General features: G+C 39.4%; 2 protein-coding genes across 4 annotated transcripts; one reads left to right on the top strand and one right to left on the bottom strand.

Moving 5' to 3' along the window:
• Positions 1–34: 34 nt before the first annotated feature.
• On the top strand, positions 35–18,641 carry LOC121509519 (transmembrane protein 150A-like). Its single transcript, XM_041786952.1, has 8 exons — positions 35–103; positions 8,147–8,422; positions 8,575–8,622; positions 8,758–8,844; positions 9,328–9,395; positions 13,980–14,107; positions 14,210–14,387; positions 16,114–18,641. The coding sequence occupies exons 2-8, from the start codon at positions 8,358–8,360 to the stop codon at positions 16,413–16,415; spliced, it is 876 nt and encodes a 291-aa protein (XP_041642886.1). The 5' UTR covers positions 35–103; positions 8,147–8,357; the 3' UTR covers positions 16,416–18,641.
• Positions 18,642–19,276: 635 nt separating this feature from the next.
• rnf181 (ring finger protein 181) lies at positions 19,277–27,054 on the bottom strand. Of its 3 annotated transcripts, none has more exons than XM_041786956.1 (6): positions 25,890–26,839; positions 25,673–25,809; positions 24,388–24,503; positions 24,222–24,296; positions 24,033–24,113; positions 19,277–19,707 (listed from the first exon to the last, which is right to left on the bottom strand). In XM_041786956.1, the coding sequence occupies exons 1-5, from the start codon at positions 25,973–25,975 to the stop codon at positions 24,054–24,056; spliced, it is 474 nt and encodes a 157-aa protein (XP_041642890.1). In that variant the 5' UTR covers positions 25,976–26,839; the 3' UTR covers positions 19,277–19,707; positions 24,033–24,053. The 3 variants fall into 3 exon arrangements, with proteins under 3 accessions (XP_041642890.1, XP_041642888.1, XP_041642889.1); XM_041786954.1 differs by lacking the exon at positions 19,277–19,707 and adding an exon at positions 26,979–27,054 and having other exon boundaries at positions 21,883–24,113; positions 25,890–26,017; XM_041786955.1 differs by lacking the exon at positions 19,277–19,707 and adding an exon at positions 26,869–26,892 and having other exon boundaries at positions 21,883–24,113; positions 25,890–26,017.
• Positions 27,055–27,372: the final 318 nt, after the last annotated feature.

Raw genomic sequence — 27,372 nt, 5'->3', positions numbered from 1 at the left:
CAACCGGACGTTGTTTTTGCAGCTAGCATCCTCTGCTAAGAAAACGCTGTTTTTAAAGGGAAACCAAGGTTGTTGAGGTCTGTGGTGGCATAGCAGGTGGAAGGTAGGTGTAGCTTTATTTCTGTCCCGTTTATCTGAGTGTTTTCTATCTTTTACCGTGGCTTGTTCAGCAGCTTATCACTTAGGTTAGCGGAAACCAAGACGCGGGCAAGTGTCAAGCCAAGACAGCTGGTAAAGTGCGAGCTAACTAGCTAGCTAGGCTGAAGCTAACGCGGCTAACGGTTACCGTTACCCGGTCTCTGCGAACGGGCTGCGGGACTCAGTGATGCCGCTCCCGGTGTTTGGTCGCTGTAGTGTGGGTAAAATGATAGGAGCAAGCATGTCTGTAATTTAACAGGCGTTGTCACAGTTTTTTCGAGTTTTACAGGTGCAGTGGCGAATATATCCTGTGAATGGCTGCGGGGGGTAGTGGTGTTATGGCCCCCCTGTACATCCACAGGGAGACAGTACAGCTTTTGAGGAAGTCGGTATAAAACGTTTTGGTGCACCTGAGAGGCTAGTGAATAATGTTAAAGAAATTTATAATAAGGTGTGTAATTTATCACCTCTGAAACCTGATTGTTAACTTCTAAAAACTCATTGATTCCCTGTCTATTTTAAAGTATAATGTGACCGCTGTAATTTTCCAGAAACAAGGGAAATGTAAATAAGTGTAGTATAATATCATGTCAGCAGAAAATAATCTATAGATATTGATTAATCTTTTGATGGCTGACATAAAATAGAATGCATTCTCTGATTTTTAAGTCCTTAACAATTGTTTTACAACGTATTTAATTCTCATATTAGGTTATTTCCTTTAAGTCAACTGAAGAATAACACAATACTCTTGAAATAGTCTCTCTAGTGCAGACCAATTAGTTTAACTGCAGTTAAGATGTTGGAGTCACATGGTCATGAAAACAAGATCATGAAGATTGAACAATTACTCTGCTACATGCATTTTTGCACTTACTTTGTCCATAGGTTTAGTCAGTTTTGGTAAATGGAGTGCACCCTTCTTTCTAGTTTTGCATGATTTGGAAAACAGTGGTATTAAGACTATACTGGACAATATTGTGATTTGTGATATAATACATAAATAGTATCAGGAGTCTACTTGCTTGATTATGAAGTAAAAATGTTTTGAAGAGTGTATTTCTCAACTCAAAACAAACAAATATAAAGTAGCTTGGAAAATAGAAAACCTAAGGTTTTTACAGCAATGCTTTCAAAATAACTTCACATTTTAAAAAAGCTTTTCCTGTTTTTTGAAAATAAAGGCATCTCTGCAAAGTGCAATAGTGGCACTGTTTTAAACTTTAGGTCCTTTCTGCAGGCATTTGTGTAAACATTTTAAGTACTAAATACAAAAATAATTGTAGCCTTCTGGATTGCAGTTGACATTAGAATAATTGTGCAGCACTACTTTCTTCCTTTACAGCATATTGCATGTGCTCTGCACTTCTCCAAAACAGCCCTTATTACAGTTTTAGTGAGGAGCAGAGGGGGCTACTGCACATCCTAAGCTTAATTTAAAAAGCAAAGGAAGTTGGCAAAAAGGCTGTTGATTAATTAAAAATGTTGAATGATCTCAGTCATATGGAACCACTGGTTTTGAGAAGTCAGACCTGGAATAGTGCCGAGTTTGTTACATGGTTATGGCCGTCCCTGAAGGCAATGTGATAATTTATTTTAAACCATTTGAAATTCATGAAGTGGTCAAATAACTTTGATCTCACCATTAACCAAAGAATTGTGGTTGGAATTTTTGCCATAACCTAACGATCCTAATCTGTTGCATTTAAGAGGGACAGCTAGCACTGTGCATCTCTCTAACTTGCATTCAGATTTTGAACCCTGACTACATAAAAATATCAGTAATAGTGATTCTTATAATTGTCAACAGAAAAAGATGGGATTATATCACACAGTGCTGTGTTGGGTGGTGGGAGCATATTTAAAGGAATGCCCTCAGTTTGGTTAATATAGTTACCCAGCACCTTTTATAATAGGCCAGATTTTCCTCCACCAACAATTGTTGGGGCGTATCCCGAGTGGATGCTTGTCACAAATAATTATTTGTATGAAAAATCTTCAATTCTGTGGCATCAAAATTATTATTTTACTGCTCCAGATCATGTCGTAGCCTCCCAGGTAGCCTCTAAGTATCAAGTGTTTTATGATTTGAAGGCATAATGTCTCCAACAGTATACTCACAACAACCATCAAGAACGAGCAGACCAGGTGGCGTCACCAGCTGGATTTTACATACTTTCACTGCTCACAAACAAAAACACAACTGTACCTTCATTTCAGCCAGGATTTTGCCCATACCCTTTTTCTTGTTTTATGATTTGTCTGCAATTTTAATGCATGCCAGGACAGCCAGCCAAGGTTGTAAATAACCTTTCATGCTTGTTTTTTCTGAAGTCACATTTGATCTTGAAAGATTCTGTGAGAAATCATATGTGGAGAATCCTTGCTGTGAGGTCACTGGCAGGTTGGCAGGTGTGTGTGTGGTCTCACAGTCTGGCTTTGTTGTCTTTATGTGTTCAGAGGATCATATGATCAAAAAATGCTTGAAGCTGTCCTGATGTCTGTGATCCATCATGGTTTTAAAATCATATAGCGTGGCAAATTGTAACCTACCTTTTTTCCCACCACGTATGAATTGAGGGAAAAATTGTATTCCACCATTATTTTTACCCAGTTTGATTAAGTGCAGCATTAAGTTAATTTAGCATTCTTGTCAAACTATCTTGGAATTTTGTTGTTTTCAGCAGAAATCCACTGGCAGATTTTTGCATGGTCCTTTAAAAATGATGGGCATTTTCAGTGTGTAACTTCACACTCTCTGTTGTACTATAATTTATTGTGCTTGTTTAGCATTGAACATTGAAAACATCTTAGAAGGACTCTGTTTTAGTCTTGTCGTAAGACCAGAATATTAAAATTAAGGATAGCACTACTACAAAAAATTAAACAATATTTCTGTTTGATACCACAGCATCCAAAATAGAGCCTCCAGACACCCAATATTGGTCATTTTCAGGCTTTATATAACCAAGAATTACAGTCAAATTCCTGCACACTATATACCAGTGATACTCGACGTGTGGCTCTTATGTCTTAATTTGAAACTTTATTTACCCAGACAACCTTAAATAAAGAGAAACTGACCTCAAAAATGATCAATTGCAAATCATATTAATGAGTTTGTTTCCCACACTTATATAGTTGGCTTTAATTGTCAACTTTTAAATTTGTCTGTGTATTGCCATTGCCCATATTTGCAATTTTTGGCCATTTTTAATCAATTCTGACCACTTTAAGCCCACTTTTGTCACTTATTTTTGCCACCTTTTGCTCAGTTTTTGAACCTTTAATACTGCTTTTTGTTATTTGCATTTTTTCCCCATTTTTGCCACTTTTCACCCATTTAACCTGCCCTTTGCCATTATTTACCAAGTTTTTGCCACTCTTTGCTGCCTTTTGCCTATTTTAGTCACTTTCAACCCATTTTTGTCTAATTTTTACAACTTTTTGACCATTTTTGCCACCTGTAGCTCATTTTTTGTCACTTCTAACCCAAATTTTGCTACTTTCTGCCTTTTTTTCTACCTCATTTTTGTCACAGTTCACCCAATATTTGGCATTTTATGCCAATTTTGCCCTTTTTCACTATTTGCTGCCTGTTGACCATTTTTCCCCCTTTACCTTATTTTTATTGCCACTTTAACCCATTTTTGCCACTATCCACAAGTTAGATTGTGGCTCTTGCAAAAGTATTTTCCAACCGTTTGCCTCTCTGGATGAGCAGGGTTGAGTAGCGCTGCTATAAACAATGCACAGATATATAGTTGCCAATATGATTGGCTTGTGAATGTGACTTTGGTGACCTTGTCACCCCTCTCCCTTCAGTCCAGATGGCAGGTCTTGCAATGTCATACGATTGCCTCTGTTTTATGCCTCTCCTTCACGCCTTTTATAGTTTTGTTTTATGTGTTCTGCTTGCTGTGATTTGTTAGCTTACCATCTGGTCTGAACATTGTAAAACAACCTTGACTTACAGTGAGTATTCTGGCCTTTGCTCAGAGTACAATAACTGAAAGTGCTCCATAAGCCTCTGCAAACTCTCGACTGCTGACTGTATACATTCTGAAGAGGGAACATCTACCATGTACACCTAACCATGTGAGGATATAGCTACACTTCAACACTTCAACAACATGGATGCATGGAACAAAGCTGTGTGAATTTAACCTTATATAACTGTAATATCTGCTTATTTTGGAGAAATCTGCGGTCATCAGGGAAACTTGTTTTAGTTATTTACAGTACTTAGAGCAAAGTGGACAGAGAAGACAACAGAGGATTATATGATCGAGTGTTTACCCGGCAGTGTACTCCACACAAAACTGATCAACAAAAGCTGTTAAAGTGCTGACAAATGTCACCTAAAGAGCAAATATTAGTACAGTCACTATGACTCAAGGTCTGTTTGTTTATTGATGTCCGTACAGATGGAGGAGGTCGTGCGGCAGATGGAGGGTGGGACAATCATTGTTTCCCAGGGAGTGTGTGTGTAACCTTTGACCTCATCAGACCCTTCCCTTAAAAGCCACCTGTACTCCTTGTGACTTTACACAAAACAAGCCACTGTAGTATTTCAGTTGCTTGAATTAAGTGTGGGAACCTTGTGATTTTAATCCGTTTGATTTGGAACTGTGAAGGGGAGCACTACTTGAAATTGTCAGTTTTTCTCGCTACTGTTAAAAGGATGTTGAAATTTACAAGGACACTAACAAAGATTTGCAGAAGTCAGACACTTCCCATTTCATCTTGCCTTTGTTTCTAGTGTCTGCTTTCTCATAGGATTTTTTAATCTATCTTTTTAAATAAAAGCAAGTTTCTAACATCATAACATCAAATAAAAAAAGATATTTGTATGACACAAGTGGCACCTGTTTGTGGCTGCACAAGATAAAATCAGTAGAGAAAAGATCCAAAGCTGAAGTAGGCTGGATATGGCATCCAATAATCATAGAAGAAAAATGTTATGTAAACTTTATGATAGAGTGATTTAATCATTTAAACAACGTTGCCTTAATTCTTAGTTTGACCTCTCTGAGGGACCATGAGCTCTGTTTAATTTGGATCGGTTTAAGACAAGTTCACCTTAGTCCACTTTATATTCCCTCTGAGCACAGGACACACTTGTAACTGTACACGGTGTAAAGTGATACAGCCAGTGTTGTCGCTCCGCTTCCCTCCACCAGAGCTGACCTTGGCTAAATCCTTGTGCTCACAAGGGCACACTTTGTCCTGGCAGCTCCTATTCAGATTTGTTTTGCCAGTAAATTATATTTAAGACATGTTTGTCTTTGTTTGTTACAGGGCTTGTGTAAACACATTCTTTCTTCTTAGATAAAAGTTACAGTAAAACACAGACGTTATCCGATTGTTGTCAGGCCAGCGAAAACACACTTTAAGCATTTAAAGTCAACACTAAGTCACAGTTCCTTCTATAACAGAGAGCAGGATTTACTCTATTAATATATGTTTTCTGCAAATGTTCAGTATCATGTCCAATAATGGTGATGTACTTCCGGATAATTGCCTAAACCTGGCACAGGCCTCAGAAAAAAGACAAATGTGGCCCCAGATTACTCAGGAGGCGTTGATGTAGAGATTTCTACTTATTCTGGAGACTTAGAATTGTAACTCACAAATTTAAAATCATTTTCTAAACTCAAAAACATTTGAGTAGGAAAAAAACTTCATGGATCCATAAGGACAAGTCAGAACCATCTTTGCTTGCAATTTAGTATGTAATTATTTCTTTTTTTATAGTTTTGCAGGTGACTCCTTTATGAAGGTTTTCTAGAACAGAATGTCTACTATGGATTGCAGGACAATTTTCTCTACAGGGTTATCCAGAAATAGCTGAGACTAGTTGGACAAATAATGGTGTGTTTCAACCAAGCAGTCCAGTTTGACTCTGTACAGTATGGCACAGTAAACCCTCATCTTGCTGAAGTTGCCAATGCCTGCCCTGCCTGGCTCTTAGTCATGGGAGTTCTAGCTCTTTTTACAGATCCAGATCATTTGGCTCCCCTCAGTAATAAGAGCCAGTTATGGCTCCCACACAGCTCTTCATTTGTACAATTTTGGCATTTTTATGCCTGTTTAACAACAACAAAAGTAGGGGGAAAAAAATACTGACATTTCTCAAATTGGAGCCAGCTTGTGTGGTTCACACACAAGGGCTCTTGGAACTGTCTTGTTTGTAAATGACACATTAATATGCTTGTCAATTTTCATCATAAATTTAGGGATGCACAATATCAGATTTTTGTTGATATCTGATATGCTGATACTCACAAATTTTTTTAACTGATACTGATAGCGATAGCGATATATCTGCCAATAGCAACAATACTGTGCATCCTAACTTTGATTGAATCTAGCCAGCACCCACAAGGTTAATTAAATAAATAGTACAGCAGTTTCCCCTAAAAGCATGTTTTTGAAAAAATGAGGAAGAAAAGCTGTTAAAAAGGCGCTGTTAGCATCTCAGCTCTGTACAGCATTGCATTTTTTGTGTTAGTCCTTTACTACCGCTGTTGCATGGAAAGTGATAACTCTTTTAACCAAAGGACTCCTGTGTTTCACCTTTTAAAAGATGTTGGTTGGGAGGGTCTTTTTGCCTCGATTCCGACAGGACAGCAGAAGAGAGGCAGGAAATATAAGGCGAGAGAGTAGGGGGAGACCAACCGGTAACTTCCGGTCCTGAAAAATGAAGCCAATGCGGAAATGCAAAAAGTTGCAAAGCGGCGAGTGTCCACTTGCGGCTGGCTGCAGGAACACCGGAAGTCCCGTCTGAACACCTGTTAAAAAGACATTTTTACACAAGAAATAAACCGGTTTACAGCCTGGTTCAAAAACAAAACATGTTCTTCATGTCCTCTCACTGTACGGGGGTTGAATTTTTTTTGTACCACATTCGTTTCGATTATATTCAGGAAAAACCTCACTGTGCCCTGATTGGCACGTCTCATTTGATCGACAGATAGCTTGACAGACAGACGCTACCTCCAGAATGACGGCTTTTTAGTAGCTGACAAGAAGTTGAGCTCAGTGGGCGGGCTCTTGTCTGCCATGGGGCTGATCCAAAGTTTGGTTGAGACAGCTATTTCAATATGGAGCCCGCCTCTTATTGGCTTGAAAAGCTGTTTGAGTCCGCCTACTGTAAGCAGATGGCTGACGTCACACAGGCCTTTGTCCAATTCTTCCTACAGTCATTGGGAGAGACATAAACCAAACAGCGCTGAAACTGGGAATCAATCCCAGACCAGTGTATTTAGGACTACAGCCTCTGTATACAGGCCTGTCCTACCTGCTGAGCTAAACCGGCTCCCCCTAATTTAACCTTTTTTGGATCAGAAAGGTACTCTTGGCACCCTCATAGAAGGATACCAAAAATGTGATGGCACATGTCTGTTGTTTTGGTGCCTTTTCCAACTTTAACTATGGAAACACATGTAACTGTACCATACTGAACTGGGCTGAATTGGAGGTCTGTGTGGAAATACAGCTTCACAGGTCTTTCTATGATGTACATAACACATCAGTTTGTGAAGTTGTGTTTTGATTACTTTTGAGAATGACTTCTGGGTCTTTTTATCTTCATTCATAGCACAGCTGAAGAGAGATAAGAAATGTAGGGAAAAAGGAGGGGGCAGACATGCATCAAAGGGCTGCCGATGCCCTGTGGGGCACCTGCTCCACCAACTGAGCTTAAGTAGTAGGATTTACTAGTTCAAGTAAAGACAGTCACAGTGATATGGAACAATTTCTGCAATGTTCTTTGTATGCGGTTACGAGTTACTTCCTCTTACCTGGGTAGAAACCAGATGTGCATATCAGCACGCCAGCTGGCTGTCACTGGTCATCTTTTCGTTTTTTTCTTTGTTGCTTCACGTTCTTTGACATTGTGTGTCAAAACCTGATGTGTCAACACCTTTTAATGTTGCATCTCAAGCAGCATGTAAGAAATATCATTTAAAGTAATTAAATGAAATGTGTTCTGTTCTTTTTTCAGGTTGCTGCTGGTTTGCAGGGCCCTGTGGAGCAGAAGAGCTGCCATTCCCCCTATTTTTCCTCTCATGTCCCCCCCTGTGTGTTTCCCTGTGTGTTAGTGACCCCGTACCCCCACCCACCCTCCACCTGACCCCTCCTGTCGTGTTGCCACTCCTGCCCGAAACCCCCCTCTCAACCCATGCTTGGGACAAAGCCAGCTCACTGCCAGCCCAATGACTGCCTGGATCGTCCTGCCTGTCAGCCTGTCTGCCTTCTCCATCACAGGAATATGGATCGTGTGAGTTACAGAAACATTGAGACTTAATGTGTCACAACAGAACATAATGTCATGGGTCAGCAAGTGTGGATTTTAAGGGGTTTCTCAAGGATCAGAAAAATGTTTACATCCACATTTGTTGTTTTTAATGATGGTGTGTTCCTCGTCCCCAGGTATGCCATGGCTGTGATGAATCATCACGTTTGTCCTGTGGAGAACTGGTGAGTCATTTTCCCTTTTATGATCTGATGTAATGGGCAACAAACTCCAGAAGGCTACATTTTAATCTTTTTAAATCCAGACACTTTAAAGATACCAACAGGGAATGACCTGAACTCATTGTGTCACTGCCTCAGGTCTTACAATGTAACATGCACAGAGGAGCTGCCGCGACCAGGCTTCCCAAAGACATGCTGCACCATCCAGGACATCCCCCTCATCAGGTCACTTGTTCTACTTCTCCCCTTCTCTGAACATCAGTTCTTTGTTTCTGCAAGAATACAAAAGCAATTTTGTGTCCGCTTATGCCCGGAGGTATGAATCAGCACCTTGTTATGTTGTGACTCTGTGACAGTCATTAACCCACACGCTGCATAAATTGCATTTGTTTAATCTGCTAATAAGCCTCTAACCATGGGCGAGTACAAAAGTACTCTTGTAAAAAGGCATCATGAGACTTGTAGGCTTTTTCTGCAGTGTAAATAGATAAGAGTGATCATTAAAGTCTCAGATTTACATCTCAATTTAACAACAGAGACAGTGGTTTTACATCCTTCAATTAGGAAGTGTTATTAAAACATATCTCAAAAGTGTCATTTGTTGGCTTTTGTGGGTATAAAAACTCGCTGATGGTACGAAGATTGTGGTCTTGCATACGGCAATGTATGTACACTATTTTGATACTGTTTTGTCTCTGTGTTTTACAGTAAATGTGGCTCCTTCCCTCCTGAAAGTTGCCTGTTCAGCCTCATTGGCAACGTTGGAGCCTTCATGGGTAAGATCTCAGTTTCACTTCTTTTATAAACATGCACAAATACCCTGTTTACACAGGGCATCAACGTGGATTTACTATGAAATCTGGTGTATAAGCTGCGATGTTTTTTTTTACAATTTTTTTGTCTAAAAAGTTGGCAGTGGCTTAATTACCAGGGTGACTTATGTACCAATATTAAGTGCTAAGACACACAACATCATTACTGCAAGTGCGTGCCGTTGACAGAGTCACATGATGCATGAGAGGTTTCACGACTTAAAATGAACTCCATTCATTGTGTACTGCGAACAGTAGCGCCACTGCTCAGAAAGTGCAGGAATACTTAACATTGAAGACCAGACTTTTCTTCCTCAGTTGGTCATAATCGTGCCTTTAAAGAAAACAGCAGTTATACCGTTAGTGCTACTATTAACTTTGAGTGCTGGTTTGACTGAAACCCTCCTCAGTAAGGACAACAAACGATAGGTGGAGGAGGGCCAATGACACAGAGGTATTCTTTGCAGCATGAGATGGTGCATTGTCATGCATAAAGATAATTTTGCTACAGAAGGCACTGTTCTTCTTGTTGTACCACTGAAGAAAGTGGTCAGTCAGAAACTCTATATACTTTGCCAAGGTCATTTTCACACCTTCAGGGACCCTAAAGGGGCCTACCAGCTCTCTCCCCATGATTCTGGCCCAAACATGACTCAGCCACCTCCTTACTAACATTGCAGCCTTTTTTGGACATGGTGGCCATCCACCAACCATCCACTACTCCATCCATCTGGACCATCCAGGGTTGCACGGCACTCATCAGTAAACAAGACTGTTTGAAAATGAGTCTTCATGTATTTCTGGGCCCACTGCAACCGTTTCTGCTTGTGAGCATTGGTTAGGGGTGGCTCAATAGTAGGTTTATACACGACTGCAAGCCTCTGGAGGATCCTACACCTTGAGGTTGGTGGGACTCCAGAGGCACCAGCAGCTTCAAATACCTGTTTGCTGCTTTGTAATGATATTTTAGCAGCTGCTTTCTTAATCTGATGAATTTGTCTGGCAGAAATCTTCCACATTATGCCTTGATCTGCACAAACTTGTTTGTGGTCTAAATCAGCCACAAAACGCTTCACAGTACGATGATCACGCTTAAGTTTTCCTGAAATATCTAATGTTTTCATACCTTGTCCATGGCATTGCAGTATTTTAACACTTTTCGGCAGCAGAGAGATCCCTTTCTTTCCCATATCACTTGAAACCTGTGGCCTGCTTAATAAAGTGGTACATCTTTCTTAAGTGGTTTTCTTTAATTGGGTTCACCTGGCAAACTAATTATCACAGGTGTCTGAGATTGATTTCAGTTATTTAAAGAGCCCTGAGACACAATACCATCCATGGGTTTAATTGAAAAACAAAAATTTGAATGTTTATGACACTAAAATCCAATTTGCATAATAATTTGGAACACTGTGTAGAAGTACTGAAAAATTGAAACAGTGGGTGTTACTGGTGCAAAAAGCACCAATTGTGGACACTGGCTTTTATAGTCTATGAGGAGTTGGTGCTTTGGCTTTAGCTTGAATTGGGCTGTAGAACTTTAAAATTTGTTACCTCCAAGATGTTATCTAGGTAAGAACTGGGGACATAACCTAAGAAAAGATATAAACAGATTTTGACCTTTAACTCATTCATTTATTCATGAAAATGAAGGGAGAGGAAGAGCCTCAGCCCAGTCAGGACACCTCACCCTGTCTCTGCCTCCCCCTCTCTCTTGCTGTTAGTGCCAGGAATAGTTGTTCTCTTGTGGTGGCAACTAAGAGTCGTGCTAGGGTGGGTAGTATCAGCATTGTCACCACCTGGAGCCTGCATGCACAGAGCCTGGGTCTGTTGAAGGTGACGATGGATGTGTGGTAGAGTAGGTAAGGTAAAGATTGTCTCCTTGTTGGCATGGTGTGTGGATCTGAGATGCTACAGATCACTGTTCAGCCCTCTGGAGGTGTTGCAGGACTAACCGAACAAAACAACAGCAAAGGGAGGTTCCTACTTGACAACCCTGGTGAAATGCTGGCTTCTTGTCGCCCATCAGCCTGCATGGTTGACTTTTTGGGACCAATACTAAGGACTTAACTGGGTTTAGGCTTTATACTTGTAGTAGGAGACAAGTGTCTTGTATTTACTTCCAATGAATTTGTCATAACATATGATATAATCATATGCAGAGCATCATAGTTAAAAGGTTATAGCCATTTGTGGGCGCGCCGGTAGTCGAGTGGTTAAGGCTCGTGCCATGTACGCAGGCGACCTGGGTTTGCATCCGGCCTGTGGCACTATTTCCTGCATGTCTCTCCCCGCTCTCCTCCCTGTTTCCGACTCTATCCACTGTCCTATCAAATAAAGGCAAAAAGGCCAAAATAATCTTAAAAAAAAAAAAGGAAAAAAAGGTTAAAACCATTTGTGACAGAATTTAGAGAGGTTAGTCCAAATTTGAAAGTCAGTGTTTTCTTCAAAGTACTGTCATTTAATATTGATCATATATCTGAAGAATCTTTTTGATCTATACCCTGCTAAGTCATTTTCAACACTACAAAATACAACTTTGAAAATATGAAGCAGTTGTAATAATTGCTTTTACCAGTAGCTTTTACCATTGTTGCTGTATCAACAGTGTTCAAGGTAGTTTTCCAAGTCATTTCAACTAAAACATGGTTAAACAGAGATCATGCATAACTGTGTCTTTGCTGTGTCTCTGCGTTTGTGTGTGAGTTTAACCATGCAGTTCTAAAAACAAAAAAGCACACTGATTCGTCAGATTTACAACTAATGATTTAGTTAGATAATTGTTGAATTTTTGAAGTCTGGAACACTTTTTTTTGCTTGATATGAAAGCAGGTTAACTTTTTAGTTGAAGATGTTCAAACTGTTTAAACAGGAGCTTCAGACGTGACATAATATGTAAAAAACTGGACTTAGTTTAATATTTATTCTACTATATATTTAGCACCTCTTTAGCTCAAACAAGCACAATCATGCGGTAAAGCTGTGGCGTCTGCACGCTCTCTCTCTCTCTGTTTTATTAACTCTCCACGTTGCCCACAGACGTCAGCCGCTAGCCTCTAAGAGATACAGAGGGGCTGGAAATAGCCTGTGCTTTCTAATCAATAATGAATGCGGTTTTCCTTCCACTTCCCCCCTCTGTCCTCTCCTCCTGTAAGCACCCTCCATGGCCTTTCTCCTTCTCTCCTCCTCCCTCTATATTGTTTGTATCAGCACCCAACTGGGCCCCCAATTTTACCCGTCTGCTACTAATTGCATCTCCCCTGCTGAGTTCACAATTGAGCCGTTATTTACTTAGCTCCAGTTTACTGCTATTCTTTAATGTATTTACCGTTATTTCAAGCCCTCATGGATTCCATCTATGCTCTTTTGCATGCATTCTTTTTTTTCAAGATTTACATTTGTGCTTTTATTTCTTTATTAGAGAATAGGACAGTAGGTAGAGTCTGAAATGAGGGGGGAGAGAGTGGGGAGTAACACGTAGGAAAGGAGCCATAGGCCGAGTGTGAACCCGGGCTACCCATGTTGATGACAGCATCCCTTGTTTTTGGGTTGATGGACATAATTGTTATGCTACCTGCGCCTCACATGCAATTTCTGTTATTAGTCCTTGTTTTCTCAGCTCCCGTCATCCCCTATTTGTTTATAAGCTGTCAAGATAGTTGGTTGTTGGTCGTTTAATGTTTTTACAGTTTTACTGCCGTGCTGTAGTACTGCAACAATCACCAAAGTGCAGGGTTATAGTTTACAAACAGTAATGTATGCCTGCCAATTAAAAAGCCCCTTACATAACAAGAGCTGTCAATAGGCTGACAGAAGACATCCTGTGTCAGACAGCAGTAAAACAAACCTCAGAGTGTAGCATCAGCAGAATGGCTGCAGTCACGTGACTCTCCACCAGCGACAAATGAGTATCATGTTTCACCAGATTTCCTGCATCTAAGGAATCTGAGATAAAGGTGCATAAAACTTTCAAATTTCTGTTTCACCCAATTGTACCAAAGTGTAATTTTACATTTCCACAGCCAATTGCATCTTTGCTAGGTAGGCAGGAGTTAAGCCAGATGAAGATTGTTGCATCAGTGCCATTGCACTGGAACAGTTTTTCATCCCTGATACCGTGGACCGGTTCCCTCTGCTCCTCCTCTTCGTTAGTGCTTCCTATGAAGGTCTGGACCCCTGAGATAATCCATGAGGCAGTGCTGGGCTGCAATAATCACAAAAAAATCCGCCATGATATAACTCTGAAAATCCACAGGATTTTATACATGGCACATTTTGTTTCTATCCTATACTGCCACAGTTTCACAAGAAGTGACGATTCTTTCAACCAATCAAATGTGTCTAGCTCCAGCCTTCAAGTTCAGATAGGTACCCTTAATACCCCAATAGGAGGGGGCCAAAAGAAGTATGGGTGGGTTATTTTGGAACTTTTTCCAACTTTTTGTCAGTGAAAACTTAAATAATTGCGTACTGTACAGACCCAAACTGAACTGTATCACTTGGTGGAAACGCAGCTTAAATATACATTTCTCCTCCTGTATCTTGCAGTGGTGATGGTGTGCCTTCTGCGCTACGCCCAGGTCATCGAGCACAGCCATCGGTGTTGGGTGAACACCAGCGCTCTGGTGTCTGGCTGCACCAACGCCGTGGGTCTGGTAATGGTGGGAAACTTCCAGGTAGGCCTGGTAACACTCTTCATTTTAATTTTTACGCTTATAGTTGTGTTTTTTGATTTCAGTGGATACAAAAGCCCTCTGCCTGTACTGTGTGTTTGTCAGGTTGATCACGCCAAATCTCTCCACTATGTTGGTGCTGGGGTGGCATTTCCAGCTGGGCTGCTGTTTGTGTGCCTGCAGTGTGTGCTCACATACCGGGTGGCCATGACCGCCCTTGACTACTGGATGGCTCATTTCAGAGTCGCTCTGGCACTGGTAGCCATGATCTCCCTCGTCCTCAGTATCCTTTTCTCTACTTGTTGTGCAGATACAGAAGCTTTGTGCTGTCGTGCTTTTTCTTTTACCCACTCTAAGATGTTTTATCTAATTGTTTTGCTCCTATTTTTGGGTTGATTCATTATGAGACTACAGTAAACATGATGAAGGTCTGAGTACCAAAATGTGAAGTAATTAGAATTGCATGAGCAGACACCAGCTTTAGAGAGTCTTTGTTTTCTACTATTTTTCTGTCTCATCCATAGTTTACATGTTGTATGATAGTGTGATTTTTCAACCAGTTTCCTTCATTGCCATTCTTGGATGAGGAATTTGGTCCATCATAGTTACTCAGATGTCATCTAAAATTTCTCCTCTTGGTCTTGGTCTCCTGAGTGCTCTTCTTCTTCTCATAGTCTGACACCAGGCACATCATTTTCCTCCTCAGACTGTTTCTATCTTTGATATCAGTCTCCAACTCACGTTTGTTCTCTGAACTGGCTGATATTGGTATAATCACATCATAAAGAAACAGTGTTTCCATTTTTGACTTGTATTTAAATGGTCATGCATTATACTTCAGGTGCATCTCAATAAATTATAATATCAAGTAATGCGATTTAGTACAGGAGGTTCAAATCCCATATATTGAAGATTCATACAGTACAAAGTGAAACATTTCACTTTGTTATGATGAATCTAAAATATATAGAAGTTTAACTTACTGAATGGAATCACGTGGAAAAAAAATGAACTCTTCCATTGTCAATTGAGTTCTATAAAAAACTACAAAGGTAGTAAAAACGCAAATGCATCTAAAAGGTGACATCACATGAAGGCAAATCTATATTAACAACTTGTAGGAAGCTCTGGAATCGAATCTCCTGAAGCGCCCAATCTGAGATGCTCTGGTTGCAAGATGGCTCAGCATCTCTATGATGTAATTTGGGCCAGGACTCAAACTAGCTTTGAAAGTGACAAATTCTTAAAACCAGTTCTAAAACTGGTAAGCAAGGCTAAGAGTGATGGGATGTCTGTTAAAAGGAGCAAGATGCATAGCTGCTGCATTCTGGACTCATCCCTCTTCTAGCCCTGAGACACTTCAGTACAGATCAACATGTTTGTCCCCCAACCTTGAGACAGAACAGTAAGTCCATGAGAACATCTGTCTGCACTCGCTATCTCTCCCCCTTCTTTTACTCACCATGGCAGCCTCTCGTCTTGTCTTCATGAAGTCCAGTTAGAAACATGACAGTGGAGGAGTGGGTTTAAATCCCTCGATGTATCATTTTATCAAACTCTTTACAGCCTCTCCTGCATCATCTACTATCAGGAGGCAGTAAGAGCTTTGTGTGTTTCCTCCAACACTCATTAATTTTGTCCTTTTCTTTTATTTCTTTTTGTCGTCTCGTCGTCTGTTTCGGGACAGAGATAAAACCCTTCTATCCATTTTAATGATCTGATAAAAGAGAACTGCCTTTCCCCTGTGAATATAACACATTCATTGACTTTCTGCTATTTTTAGACTCATCTTTTTAATGGAGCGTCAGAGCTATTCATATTTATCCCTGATCATGTTATGAATTCACATCTGCCCCCCTGAGGTTAAGCTGCTTGTCACATATCTCATCTCATTATGTAAGGGATTTGCTCCAGGCTCTCTCCATGTTTTATTCTCTCCTTCAAACCAAGTGAAGTAGAACAAGAGGCTCAGTTTAAGATGTTTTTCCTCCTTAACATCTTCTTCTCAGGCGGCATCTTCTTCATCCACGAGAGCTTCGTCCTGCAGCACGCCGCCGCCATCTGTGAGTGGGTCTTCACTGTGGACATCCTGGTCTTCTATGGCACCTTTACTTACGAGTTCGGCACCGTCACCAGCGAGACCATGATGGCCGGCCTGCAGCAGAGCCATCACCACGGATCCGGAGTTATCATCGGCCCCAGGGCGCGGGGCTCGGCGATGGGCGGGGCAACGAAGGGTCTCAAGTCCCCGGGGGGAAGCAGCACGTCCACACATCTCAACTGTACCCCTGAGAGCATAGCCATGTTGTAGCTCTGCAGCCCCACATGTCCCTGCAGAGGGGCTTCAGGGGCTCCATCAGGACGGAAAGACGACAGAGGCAGCATGAGGAGGAAGACAGAAGTTCTGATATCTTTAACCATCAATCTGTAATCTTTTTTTTTATTCCAAACATCGGTGACAGCCCCGACAGTCAAAGTCACCTTCTCTGCAGCGATGTTGAAAGGAGGGCTGAATGTGTGGAGCCAGTCTGAGCACTGGAGCCATGAATGTTTTTCAAGATGGCTGTTTTCTGGGGCAGATCTTCACTAGAGTAGATCTTTTATACATGTGCATCACAAAGTTCCCCCCCTTCCTCAGACACTCCTTCATGATCTACCCGACGCTTCGTGGCCCACCCGTTCTGGCCTTTTTGCTTATCTCTGCACGGCACACTTTTTGAATGAGAGAAAAACATTAAATGTTTCAGTTTGCGTAGTGAGTAGAAAAAACTTGAATGTTTGAGAATAGTCAACAGTTATGTATGTTTCCAGGCTTTAAGCACATGGCCTTTTTATTCAATCAAGTATCTAAAAAAATCAGCCATTTCACCTGGATCTTTAATTTGGTTGCACAGACGAATTATGATGGTATTTTAAAGAAAATATTTACACGTTTCATGAGCCATTCATAGGTCACAATCCATTTCACTCACATGTGAGAGCAGAAAGGCTGCATTAAAACATTATTGATCTGTTCTGGAGTAAAACCAGGGCTGACTGCATCACAATCACTTTGAACTGAGTCTGTGAAGTCGTTTCATTACTGTCCAAAAAAGTCGCTCAATCTGATTATTTCTCTTCACATGTCATGTTACCTTTATCTTTTTATTTAATTCATGCCCGGTGCAATAATTAACATCAATCACCTGATGATTTAAGCTCCGTGGGAGTAAAATATGCCTTTTTTAGTGAGTTGGAGTTGATCACAGGGCTTATTTTTGTTGTTTTTGTTTTTTAAAAGTGGCACCAAGATATTTTAAGTGGCCTATCCTGAAACTGAAATCTGACTCATACACTAACAAAGTAACAGGTTGTGACTAAACACTGATTTGATTCCAGGCTGGACCCTTGGAAGCCTTATTTGAGTTTTAAGAGTGTTGTTATGTGAAGCCTTTTTAGTTATCGGGGACGTTTTGTCTGCAGATGCCTGCAGAGTTTGTGCCATAAACCTCATGGCGTTAAGTGTTACAAACTACAGAAACTTTATTATGAGGTTTTGTTTTATTTCCTGCTGCCAATTTCACTAAAAGTGATCACTGCAGGTGCAGACTGCCACAAATACTGCTCAAACTAAAGCTGACTATTGCCAACTCATTTATGTTTTAACCAGATGAAGTTTTTGTTTGAGTGAGAGGTAGATCTGTCTTTTGAGATGTTTTAACCTGTTTGAATAACCACACACTCACAGTATTCAGTCGTCGACGTAGAGTTGATCCATTTCTAACAGTCTAAACACTGGATGCCAGCAATACGTGTTTTTAAAAGGTCACATCACCTACCTCTTTTATCTTTTGTGGGTTTGATGTTTGAGGCAAAAGCTCAACTTCCAGCTTGTTTTCCACCTCACATTGGTTTGAAGAAAAGGATTTAATGTGGCGGTGTTTCAGCACTCCACAAAGATCTGTTGGGCAGGCAGGTGGATCTGCTCTTGTGTAAGGAGTGTAATCATATGTCAGGTCACTTTTCTTTATTTTTGTGCAAATTCTTTAACTCCCTGTTCTTTCTGGGACTGCCGCAATTCTTATCTTGCCAAAAAAGACTGGATCCACTGAAGTTTAGTTGGTTTTTCTGTCTGTCAGCAGTAGGTGTATGAATCAGTATGAGTGCACTGTTTTAGCCTTATCCCCGGTACTGTGGCGGGGGAACAGTTCCTTTTTTTTCTGTTATTTTGTGTTCAGCTGTAGCCAATTTCAACAAACTGTACCTACGTCACAGGAGTGACTACACCGGCAGCTTGTAAGAGCCCTTACATCAGGGTTTGATTTTCTCTGTGACAGCATCGACTCCATGATAACATGTTCACAGGCCAAACTTTATGGTGTTTTCTTTTTGTTCTGTCACTTCTTTGTATCTCTGTTGGTGGGAGAAAGGCTGCCTGATCTGTTCACGTCTTTAACTCCAGCATCAACAAAACAAACTTCTATAAAAATGTAATCGCCTCATTTCCTGGTTTTAAAATTATGTCAAAGAACGATAATGAAAGAGTCCCCAAAAACAAGTCAACACAGATGATTTTGTTTCCTTTTATAAATTCTGTAAATATGTATGATTTGTCTATCATTTAGGTATTTTCTTTTGACAGAGATTTATATTCAAATATGAAATAAAAATGATAAATTATTAGCAGACGGATTGCATGGGTCATCATTTCAACACTCATTACCTTTGATTACATACAGCAACTTTATCACGAAATGCAGCTTTAAACAAAGACAGACAGGTGCATCTCACAAAAATTGCTGTTATTTAATTCAAGAAGTTAAACTTATAGATATTCTAGATTCATCATTACAAAGTGAATTATTTCATGTGCTCATGCTCTAACAGCCTGCCTACCCCTGCAGGGATGTAATTAATGATTGTCCTGTGGACATTTACCAAGTCAGCAGTCTTTCCCATGATTGTGGTTGTGTGCACTGAATCAGAACGAGAGGATGAAGGACCAGGAAACCTTTGCAATCTGTACTTTTCTATAACCTAATATTTTGAGATAGTGAATTTTAGAGGTTAATGAGCTGTAAGTCATAATCATCAAGATTTAAACAATAAAGTCCTGAAATGTTTTACTTTGTTTGAGATGAATCCAAAATATATGGAAATATAACTTCGAGAAGTAAATTACAGGAAAAAATGAACCATGTCATGATATTTATTTCTTTTAAATGCACCTGTACATGACATCAGTATACAGTGGTCATCATAGCAATCCTATGGAATAGTATGAGCACCAGCAGCCTCAAGTTTTGGCTTTCAGAGTCTTTGGATGGCTGTTTAAATTTCATACAAAGGTCTATTTATTTGCAAGCAGCAATAGAAACATCATTCAAATCAGGGCACAAATACATGTCAGACTTTTATACATAAATACAAACAATCTGCTGGTTGAAAATCATCCCATCTAAGCAGAGTCAGAGCAGAGCTGCAGGTCCAATCTGTGTTATCTTAACGTACATCGAAAGCAAACATTAGACCTTCCCATGAGTCAGTTCTACTGAGGGGCTGCCATGTGATGTAGACGTCTTCAACCACATCTGACCAGACTCGTTATGTCACTGACTCGGTTTCTGCCAGAAGACAGAAAAATCTTTCTAAAACATCAGAACATCATGAGACGAGTAAGAGGGATGGTTTTAAAGTTCAATCAGTATGAAGAGTTAGACTCACTTAAAATGGATGTTATATACTGTCTTCTGGGGCTCAGATGAAGTTTTTCTTTATAGTTTGAGACAATAATCCTTCAGCTTTGGTTTAAAGAAAAATACATGAAGCCTGAGCTAACACGTAAAAACTACACCACAGTCAGCAGGTAATTGAAGGTTGTCAAAATTCATATTGCAAATGAGTTTTCAAAATGGAAAAAAAAAAACAAGAAAACTCCCACACAAGTTTAACTTGGAAAATATATATACATACTGTGTATTTGCAACATTCCAGTCATAGACCACTGTTTGCCTGTTGAAGATCTGGTACTGAACATTGCAAATCAATGCTTGTGGTTGTTCTTTTGCAAGAAAGACAATGTGAAGGAGTTTAGTTCTTGGGTCACATATTATGCAAAACACACTTCTTCAGGCTTTTCTAGCCAAAAAATATGCTGCCCCCTGAATATCCACCTAATAATCTGAGATATTCCACCCCTCTCTTTCTCCACCTTTCAGAAAATGTGTGCTGAAACAAGCCGTTCTCAGATTTTCCCCTCATGATGTAATTTGGGGAGTTAGCCCCACCCCCAGGTTCGGTTGGCCCTCCCCGCTTGGAGAAAAGTTACGCCCTCCTCTCCTGATCCTGAGAGGAGGATCGGGAGAGCCACATCCATTAAGCCACACCCATTTCCTGAGACCAATATAAACTTGTCTTAAAGGGGTAAAATATGTGACCTTTAAAAACTACGTCTACATCACACGGTCTATATTGCAAAAGAAAAAACATTTATTTGCAATGTAATAGACTAATTTTTGCCTGATGAAGATCTTATATAAAAACATGGCAAACTGCTGGTTTACTGGGAATGTTTCATTGTGGGTTTTAAATAATTCAAGCTCTATGAATTTATTGGTTAAAAGCACTAAAAAGTGCTAATATTTTTAACACATCTATATCAAAAGACAGGGTTGTTGGAAAAGAATGAATCCATCAAAAAGTTGCAACACATCAGTACTCTGTGTGCAATTCAGAAAGTGTGCAGGCACAGCCTGAGTTTATTTCCATCACTGAAAATAGTAAACTTACTCATACAGGCTGCCTAACACCCAGTTCAGACCAAAGGTTCGCGACATGAGCCATTTTAGACTCTAGGGACAATTCCAGATTTCTGAACTGAACCATTGCAGGTCTAATTAAGCCATCTGAAGACGTTGCCTGCAATTCCCTTTGTCAAACTGCAAACAGCTATTTTTTGGATATTGCAAGTGCATGAAAAGTAAATGGAAATCTCATTTTAAGAGCCTATAAAAGCGGACAAATTTGTTTACAGTAGACTTTTTTTTAGATTAAAAAAATTGCTGTTAATTTTTTGAATGATTCTAACCTGGTGTGGTATGATAGCCGATAAGAAGACCCTGCAGAGGATCATAAATACTGCACAGAACATCACACAAAAACAGCTACCTGCCCCTCCTGTTGTCTGCAGAAAATGAGAAATATTCCAAATTTATCCCACCCTGCACATCACCTGTTCAGACTGCGGCCCTCCAGAAAGCTCTACAGGTCCATCAGGGCATGCAGTGAGATTTTTGAACAGTTTCTTTCCGAAGCTATCACCATACTGAACTCTGATCTTAACACTAGTGTGCAATTACATTACGCTAGTCAGTATGTACAGTGCTTAAAAAATTTGTTAGACCACCTGTCATATTTGTCTCAGAGACCATCCAGCATCTTGAAGTGCTGTAATGCAGACTATCATTTTCAGTGAGCTCTCGCAATTTACCATTTTGAACAGGAATGAGGAATTTCAAACTGAATTCACCCAAATTTGAGCCGGCTCACTGGGCTTCTCTGAGAAGTCAGAAATTAATCAAGCATAGCATTCAACCACTAAAACTAATTTTTTTGTTCAGGAATGCAAGTAAATAACTATAATTTGACAGATTAATCAAGAAATAATAATGTGCTTTACTATTTTTTCAGTTTTTTGTAAATCAGTAAATTTGAAAATTAACAATAATAATTGTATTTTAGCATTAAAAATATCATTTGGGTTAAAGAGCTTCTACATATTGGTGTATTAACCATTGCAGAAACATAAAAAATGATTTTGGTTTCACCAATCTTTACCAATGCTGTTATTTTAGGGCAGCTGTGGCATAAACCTCACTTTGGGTGGTGGTCTAATAAATTTGTTAAGCACTGTATGTGCAATAGCTTGTTTACTAGCATCACTTTATGGATAATATGGACTTTTATCCCATGTATGTTTTTCTTTTATTAACTGCATACGTTGGCAATATGTTGGTAAGAACGCTGGATGTTAGTGGAATGGAGAGTAAGAGTGAACGGATGCTTTATTTACATTCTCATAGTTATAGATATTTACATGTATCTTTATATTATATTTTCAAACTAAGCCCAGTAATTTAAATCACCTAAATATTTCTGGATATTTTTGCACAATGAAAATAAAGACATGTAAATCAATGTTCTTTTTGTTTTTTTCTTTTACTTTTCCTACAGAAACTTCAGCTCGATAAACCCTCCCATCCTCTCCAATAGCTGCGCACGGACGGACAGCATTAAACTCGCTAATACATGAGGAATTCAAGACTGTAGTAGCTAAATTTGCATGTGGTAAAAATATGATTCCCAGCAGATATCTTAGTTATTAGAAACTAGAGCTGCAGTGAAATTTTACTGCTATGCCACGGTGTTAATGACAAAGGATTCACTGATGAGCAGGAATCACACAGCCTGATGTTATGCATTATGAAGTTAATAAAGATACAGGAAAAAACACTTAATTTGCAGTACTGTCCCTTTGGAAGAGACAGATTTTTCTTGAGAACTTTAAGAAATAAACTGAGGGACTGAGAGTTTTTGCATTGTCTCCCACAGTCACAGCGGTGTGAACAACAGGTATTCAGTTTGTTGCAGAGCGGCCCGTCGCTGTCACATTAATTGCAAATCTTTGGTCTGAGATGGAGTAAAAACTTCAATTTTTGTTGCCTTGGCATCAAAACAGGTATCAGTTTCATTTTAGTTTAACTCAAATCCCATCAAAGTGTAAAACTCTGAAGTTGTGACAGCCCTTCTGCACAACTCTGCATGTTTTCTACTGTGTGGAAAAAGGTTTACCCATAGTCTGCTGCTCTGACATTTTCTCCTTCAGTCCATTTTTCATCCAGAATTTATGGACCTGAATATTTGAGGGAGCTAGCCTGAAAGTTTAAATCATCTCAAATTTTAAATTACTCTTCAAAACAACAACAAGAAACTCACAAAAAAATCGTTTTTCTGTCTTTCAATTATTAAAACAAGAATAACTCAACATAACTGGGAGTATAAAGCACATTCAGTACATGACAGTAGAGAAGAATAAATCTACCCAAATTGAATGCGTCAGTGCACTGCTCAAAAATATTGAAAAGGTCATTTTTCAGTTTTATAAAAAAAAAGCATTTAAACCTGTGAAGGACCAGTGTCTCTCTGCTTAGAGCATGGGTGTCCAACATTTTCCACCGAGGGCCACAGACAGAAATATATTAGTATGCCGGGGGTCACTTTCATATTTCATATTTTAGGAGGCCCTGTTTAGCCCTGGCTACCACTGGCTCTGCCCCTGAAAAGTTATTGGTGTTGCTATTTTCTGTGATAATTCATCAGGACATTACTAATCAATCAATCTTCTTGTCAAAATGTTTGTTTACAGATTTAACATGGTATCACTGCCTTGTGCTGAAATACAGTACAGTACAGCTAAACACAAGCTTCATGTTTTAATATGGGCCATATTTTATTCTATCGCTAGAATTTGCGGCAGGCCAATCAAAAATGGACTGCGGGCTGCATTTGGTCCCTGGGCCATAGTTTGGACCCCCCTGGCTTAGAGAAATCAAGTTCAACAGAAGTAGTTATGTGTTATATAGAATGGTCTCCTTATCTGCTGTCCTGTTCTCATGTCAGATTAAGAATAAATTCATACTACACAGATTATTTTTATTGCATTGTAAATATCTAATATTTGACTTGACTAAGATGGGCCGGTTTTGCCGGTAGTTTTTAAACTGTATTTGAAGTTTTGGCAGATTTTGCTGATATTTCTTACTCATAACTGCAAACGTGAGGCTGATCATGGATGAATGTTTTCTGTATAAAATGGTACAATTGCAGCATTATGTTTTCCTGAATTTTTTTTTTTGTATGTTTTTTTGTAAAACATCCCCAACTCTCTCACTTGTACCGAAGCACTGAACTGTCATGTGTACATTGCTCCATGCAGGTCTTCTAGTCGGTGCTCCCTCTGTTTTCTTCTCTCCTGTATACAGAAATTAACCGTTTAACCCAGGACTTATGCTATATTATAATCATGCTAAACAATGAAGAAAATGTCCACAGTTTATTTTTTATTTTTTTATACACTCACCTTGTCTTTTTTAAACTCCTCATACTCTGGATTGTCAGTCGGAAGTTCAAGTCGGCAGAGTGGGCATGAGTTGGTCTATATTCACAGAGAAAATTCACATTACAGACTCCATCACATGGTAATTAAAAAGCCTGACTCTTTTGAATACCGTAAATGTGAGCATTACCTTGCCCAGCCAGGGCAGTATACACCCTGAGTGGAAAAGGTGTTTGCAGGGCATTTCTCGAACCGTCTCTTGTTCCTCAAACTCCAGCAGACACACAGGACACTTCAGACCTTTGTCTACATTAACAACAAGGAAAAATTACATTATTTCCTTCAAGATTTGCTTATCTGTCCACATAACAGAAATTTAAGCCAGATTTGGCTTCAAGCTGGCATTCAGTGAGCTCTGGCAAAAGACAGGGGGACCAGCATGACCCAGGTGAAGCAGAGGCAGTACTGTCTTTATTGCAGCAAAGCCAAATGCGGCCATTGGTTAATAGTACAGTATCTATAAAAATTATTCACTCCCTTTGATGTTTTACACTTTTATTGATGTTATAAATCAATCATGTTCAATATAATTTGACTTTTTGACCAAACAAAAAAGGAGGGCTTGTAAAGGTAGAGGGTAAAATGAATGCAGCAAAATATAGGAAAATTCTGGAGGTCAATTTAAAGAGAACTACAGTTTGGGACAGTGTTAATTTTGTCGACTAAAACTATGACTAATACTATTCGTCTACAGACTTTTTTTCCATGACAAAAACTAGACTAAGACTAACAAAAATAGATCTGTGATGACTAAAACTGACAAAAACTAAGTTTAGTTTTTGTCAAGATGACTAAAACAAAACTAAAATGTAATGTAGTTTTTGCTGGACATTCAAAATCTGCTATATTTCTTCCACTGTGTGTACTTCTGTCAAAAAACAACGCAGCTGTAGCTATTCTGCCTCTCAACTGTAGAAAGCAGGGACCCCAGGTTTAGCAGCGTGCATAGAAGACACTAAATTGGTTTGGTACCAGATTTAGGCAAGATAATAAATGCTTGGACTAAAAGTAAAGACTAAAATGTGAGGACTTTTTATGGACTAAAACTAGACTAAAACGTTTTTGAGTTTTCGTCAACTAAAACTAAAGAGGATAGAAATGACTAAAATGTGACAAAATTAAAATACATTTAATCAAAAGACTAAAATTAAAAGTAAAAATAGCTGCCAAAATTAACTCTGGCTTGGGAGAAGATTCATCTTCCAGCAAGACAATGATCTGAAGCTTACAGTAAAGGCTCAGCAGAAAAAAGCTTAAAGACGACAAGGTGACCAGACCTCAGTTAAATAGAGAATTTGTTGATGGACTTAAAAGGGGCTGTGCAGATTCCTGTGCAACCTGATAGAGCCTTAAGCGGTTTTGCAAACAATTCATTATCTGGCACGTTTACTTGAAGTGGAGCAGAGGTTTATCACCTGCTTGTTCGGGTGAAATGACGACCAATGTGAGGGTCTGAACAGCTGCTTTGGCAGCTGGAGGAGGAAGCCGCTGGTCCCAGTCAGACAGGTCAAACGCTCCTGAGTCCATTAGATCCAAGCCCTGCATTAAAGACCTGCACAAAACATAAAGTGGACCTTAAGAGCAGTTTTCATGACTTATTAATGTTAAGCCTGATAATGTGCTTGTGTTCACCTGGCCAGCTCCAGCAGTGCATTCTGTCGATACTGCTCCTCAGGGTTGGTGGGCTCACAGTCGTGCTCATCAAAGTAGGAGGCCATGTTGGTCCAGAGAACGTTTGTGTCCTCTTTGCATTAACAGATCTGAAGCAAAAGATAACCCATGTTTAGTTAGGGAAGGAAGGGTGCTTCTTTCACTTTTAAAACACATGGAATCACACGACCAAATACGTTGACAATGCTTAGTTGTTATCTGTCAAAAAAAAAAAAACACAAAATATTTACAGAGCAACAATCAAATTTATGTGTCATTCCAGGACACAGCATTAAAAATATCAATCAATCAATCGTGTTCATAATGTGTAATAAAAAGGTTCTAAATTGATTATTAGAAATGTGCTTAGCTTGCTCCACATTTACAGTTCATACTTTTGCCAAAAGCTTCTTCAAAATTTTTCCATTAAGAATAATAATAACTTCACTGATTAACATAAATGTGGCTTATTTTTCAACCGTCTCAAGCGACCGTGTTAACTGGTGACTTCCTGTCGTCTGTGGGTTTCATGGTTACAACTGACATTAAAATCTCAACGGATACTAACGAATACATCTTTGTCATATCTTTCATTAAACACATGTCTGATCCGTCTGTTTTAGAATTAGAAAGAAAAGCTAAACAGAGGTATTTATAAGGACTCCAGGTTCACAACATAATCAGCCAACCAAAGACGAATTCGGTTAAAAGTCACCAGTAAACATGGTAGCTGGTTAAAGCGAAACACCGCTGAATCATGAAGTTTGATAAAAATGACAGGAAGAACAGCCAGTCAAAATTAGACAGTTTTATAAATAAAAACATGTTTTTTCAAAAACTATAAACATGAATTCTGAATGATGAAATATCGTGAGTGCGAACAGCAAACTGAATTCTCTGACATTAACAAATAAATGTTGACATTTATACTAAATCTGGAAGTTATAACAGAAACACAAACAGGAATAAAGCCAGGCGCTTGTAAGATTATCGTTTTCTTGAAGTTGTGCTCATAGATTTTTAAAAAGGTAACATCTAACACGTTCTTCACAGACAAAAATATCCACTTACCTGAAATGTTAGCAACAAAAATAAACATGTCATTCTTCCGGGTGTGACGACACAGCCATGTGTGATTCGGCCAATCACAACGAGGAGGACGTCAAATTTCTTTTTTCCTTCCTGAATTTATGACGGTTGACACACAACAGTGTTGCATTACTGCCACCATGTGGTGAGAGAGTCACCGGAGGTAATTACGCTCGGGTGTTTATCAAAACGTCTGACACATCCAAGGTTATAATTAGAGACGGAAAAAGTAAAAGACTACTGCAATTAAGTAAAAAAAGTAATTAGAATTAAAAGTAATGCTCTATAAATCTACTCAGACTAATTTGCATGAACTCAGTAGTTAATGCGTATTTACTTTATTTAAAAATTAAGTAAAACATAAAGATCATTTCAG

Source organism: Cheilinus undulatus, linkage group 5, assembly GCF_018320785.1.
Source record: "Cheilinus undulatus linkage group 5, ASM1832078v1, whole genome shotgun sequence".
In the NCBI taxonomy this organism is placed as follows: domain Eukaryota; kingdom Metazoa; phylum Chordata; class Actinopteri; order Labriformes; family Labridae; genus Cheilinus; species Cheilinus undulatus.
Note: the sequence above shows the minus strand (reverse complement) of the source record. Positions and strands in the feature narration are given on the sequence as shown.